At 30.3% G+C, this 2,953-nt stretch overlaps 1 protein-coding gene across 1 annotated transcript in view; it reads left to right on the top strand.

Annotated features, from left to right (window-relative positions):
• The window catches only part of carmine (AP-3 complex subunit carmine), a 15,871-nt gene continuing 12,918 nt past the window's right edge, over window positions 1-2,953 (top strand). Inside the window, exons 1-2 of the mRNA XM_014429747.3 lie at window positions 1-153; window positions 2,167-2,351. Coding sequence (XP_014285233.1) covers window positions 119-153; window positions 2,167-2,351 — 220 coding nt within the window. The 5' untranslated portion in view covers window positions 1-118. The remainder of the gene's footprint in view (window positions 154-2,166; window positions 2,352-2,953) is intronic.

Raw genomic sequence — 2,953 nt, 5'->3', positions numbered from 1 at the left:
TTAACCTAAACGATCCAGGCTATAGTGATTGTTGACAAGTTGTCCAGTCGACTCGTTGAGCGGATCTTTTAATTATTATATAAGAGCTACTTTTTCGAACAGATTATATTTTTTCAAAATGATACACAGTCTGTTTATAATTAATTCCTCAGGGTAAGGAAATTTTTATACCATTCTGTTAATGATTTATCTACCAATTATGTCCTTTTCCTATAGGATATAAAATATATAGAGGTTTTCTTACATAAAATATGATCATATATTAAACCATAACGATATCTCCAGTTAAGGGCTTATAATTTGCAAAATAAAATAATTGATTATCAAACATATTAGTCCCAGAACTGCAAGCAAGTATTGATAAAGGTCCCTCAATCCCACCTAGAAATGTCCTGGTTTTTTAATTTGTAATCACAATTAATCATTTTGGTCTTGTGTGTTATCAGAAAGCATCTGTGTACTACTACTGTCCCTACCAAATCCCTCTTTTGCCCAGAGAATTTTTTTTTCCCTAAGCATTGACTTTGATCAGGTTTGTTCAGTATGTGAAACCAATCACCTATCAAATGTGCTACCATGATCCATATTGTTTTCTAGGTTCCAAAATAACAATATCTAAATTTATTGTGATGCCAATATACAGTCAAAGTCAAATAATCCTAAATCATTGGTAAATTGAAGTTCTACTGTTCTCTTGCTTTTTCTATTTAACACAATATAAAATTACTATCTGTAAGTTGATTTTTATTTGAATGAATAAATAAAAGTAAAACCTCCGAATGATTCTTGTGAAATAGCTACAAATTCATATTACAAAAATAATTGTTCTAAGTATAATAAAGGCTTAACGAACCTGAAGTTACCACTAGTCATCGGCTAAACAGATTTACCCAACGATGCCTGCCCAAACCCAAATCTACCTGATTAGTCTTGACTCAATACTTCCATTTACTTTTAGGGAGCTGTTCATTATTAAACCATACAACCTTAACACCCATCTTATTCACCGTAAATCTATCACATGAATTATATTTAATGGGTACAGTTCCCCCATTTACGCATTGTGTAGCCTTCTTAATTTTCCTGTTAATTCGCCTTTTTTCAGCCTGAATATTTTATTTTCAAAAACCTTAAGGCACTGTTCTTCTCTTAGCAACATAAATGTATTACCAGTTCATTTTCATGGAGAAAACTAACGTTAATGAATGTTAGAATAGTTAGATATTTTATTGACATAAAAGGTGTCAATTTGTAACTTAGAGTACAACCAATCATCATTTATGTTAATACTAAGAATTTCAAAATAAAAATTTATTGGAAGATATTAACTGACAGTATTCAATTGAAAGAAGATGGTCCAGGTGACAATCAAAAAGAAACTCAGAATTGTTGGCGTCTAACATATTTTTTTCTGCTATTTTGGGTGCCTTTTTTTTTTTTTTTAAGACCGCCTGCACAATCTTTCTTCCAGTGAAAAAATTATATGCAATAAATCCGTAGAGCTTATGGATAGCATTAAAAATACAACAATAATGTTGAAAAAATGAAATATAGAAAGTAAACTAAGATATCAAACTTTCTAGAATAACTTTGAATGTTTATAATACAATTGTAAATAGTCTTATGTTTTTGACTTTACTTGAAATCCTTTATCAATCTAAAAAAAAAAAACTTTATCTATTTATATATATTCAACTCCTGTTTTTACCATATGTAGTCCCAACTTTTTTTTTTTAAATTTTCCCAATATGGGGAACGTCAGTGGACTCTTTAATCACTATGAACCTTTTATAGGTATCAATAAAAATTTCTCTAGGGTAGGATACAAATAAAATTGAAATTCAAAATCTTGGATAATTCAAAATATTGCAGTGGTCCCACTAACTTGAAATAAAATATTTTCCATTGTAATGTCATAAGCTATTCTAATAATTTTATAAATAAAATTCTTATGACTTTTTTATTATCACCTTTTTTGAACCAAAAGTCCTAGTTTACTACAATATTTCAATATGTTTATTAATCTTTTATTTGTGATTAAATTTGATTACCCACTGTAATCTTTATTATGTGTAGAAATGTACATTGTTCATAATTCTTATCTGAAATATTATTATTGTTTTGATATGTATTTTAATCTAATAATCATTCTCTTATTTTTTTCAGAGATGTTTTTATGGAAAAACACTGGAAAAGTGTCGTTTCAAGATCAGTTTGTGATTACTTCTTTGACGAGCAAAGGAAGGTCGGTAACCCAGATGATATGCCTCCAATCATCACAGCTCCTCACCACTACCTCATAAGTATTCATCGGTCTTCCATGTTCTTTGTAGCAGTTTGTACAACAGAAGGTAATTTTATGTTTTATTAATTGTTCGTTATTGCTATTTGACAGTGGATAGTTATGTAAGTTACAGATCCAATGAAAACGATCCTATGAGCCAAATTAGAGGGTAATTTTTTTTGGATCAAATGAACAGAAATAGGAGAGGAAATGATGGTAAAAAAATTTAAGGCTTCCAGAAAGCACTAATATTAGCTCAATATGCAAACATATTTTTAACCCATTATCTTAATTGAGAGGTGCTGTTGAGGTACGGTTAATATTTATAAATCAGACATCTCAGAAGCATCCTTAACTGTTATAAAATCTATCCTCATTCCCCTTCAATGACTCTTGATACAGTGCAAAGCTTGATTTTGGGTCACTTGTCAACAAGAGTTAAAGTGCCGATATTGGCTGGCTCCTGACTGCAGTGGCACCGATTCAAATCCAGTCTGTGTGTCGACTTTTATACATGTAAATGAAAACTTGACCCCTCATATGGTTAGAGTAGGTGGTACTCTGCAGAGATACTCCATAATCTATTTTAACACGATTTATAACTCGCAGGTTTTCCGTTTTATCAGTCAGATAATGTTTTCTTCTCACCATAGTTATAAATAAATATAT

The sequence above is a fragment of the Halyomorpha halys genome, unplaced genomic scaffold, assembly GCF_000696795.3.
Source record: "Halyomorpha halys isolate HHAL.00 unplaced genomic scaffold, Hhal_1.1 Scaffold817.1, whole genome shotgun sequence".
NCBI lineage: Eukaryota > Metazoa > Arthropoda > Insecta > Hemiptera > Pentatomidae > Halyomorpha > Halyomorpha halys.
The sequence above is the reverse complement of the archived record's forward strand: the minus strand, read 5'-3'. Positions and strand labels throughout refer to the sequence as shown.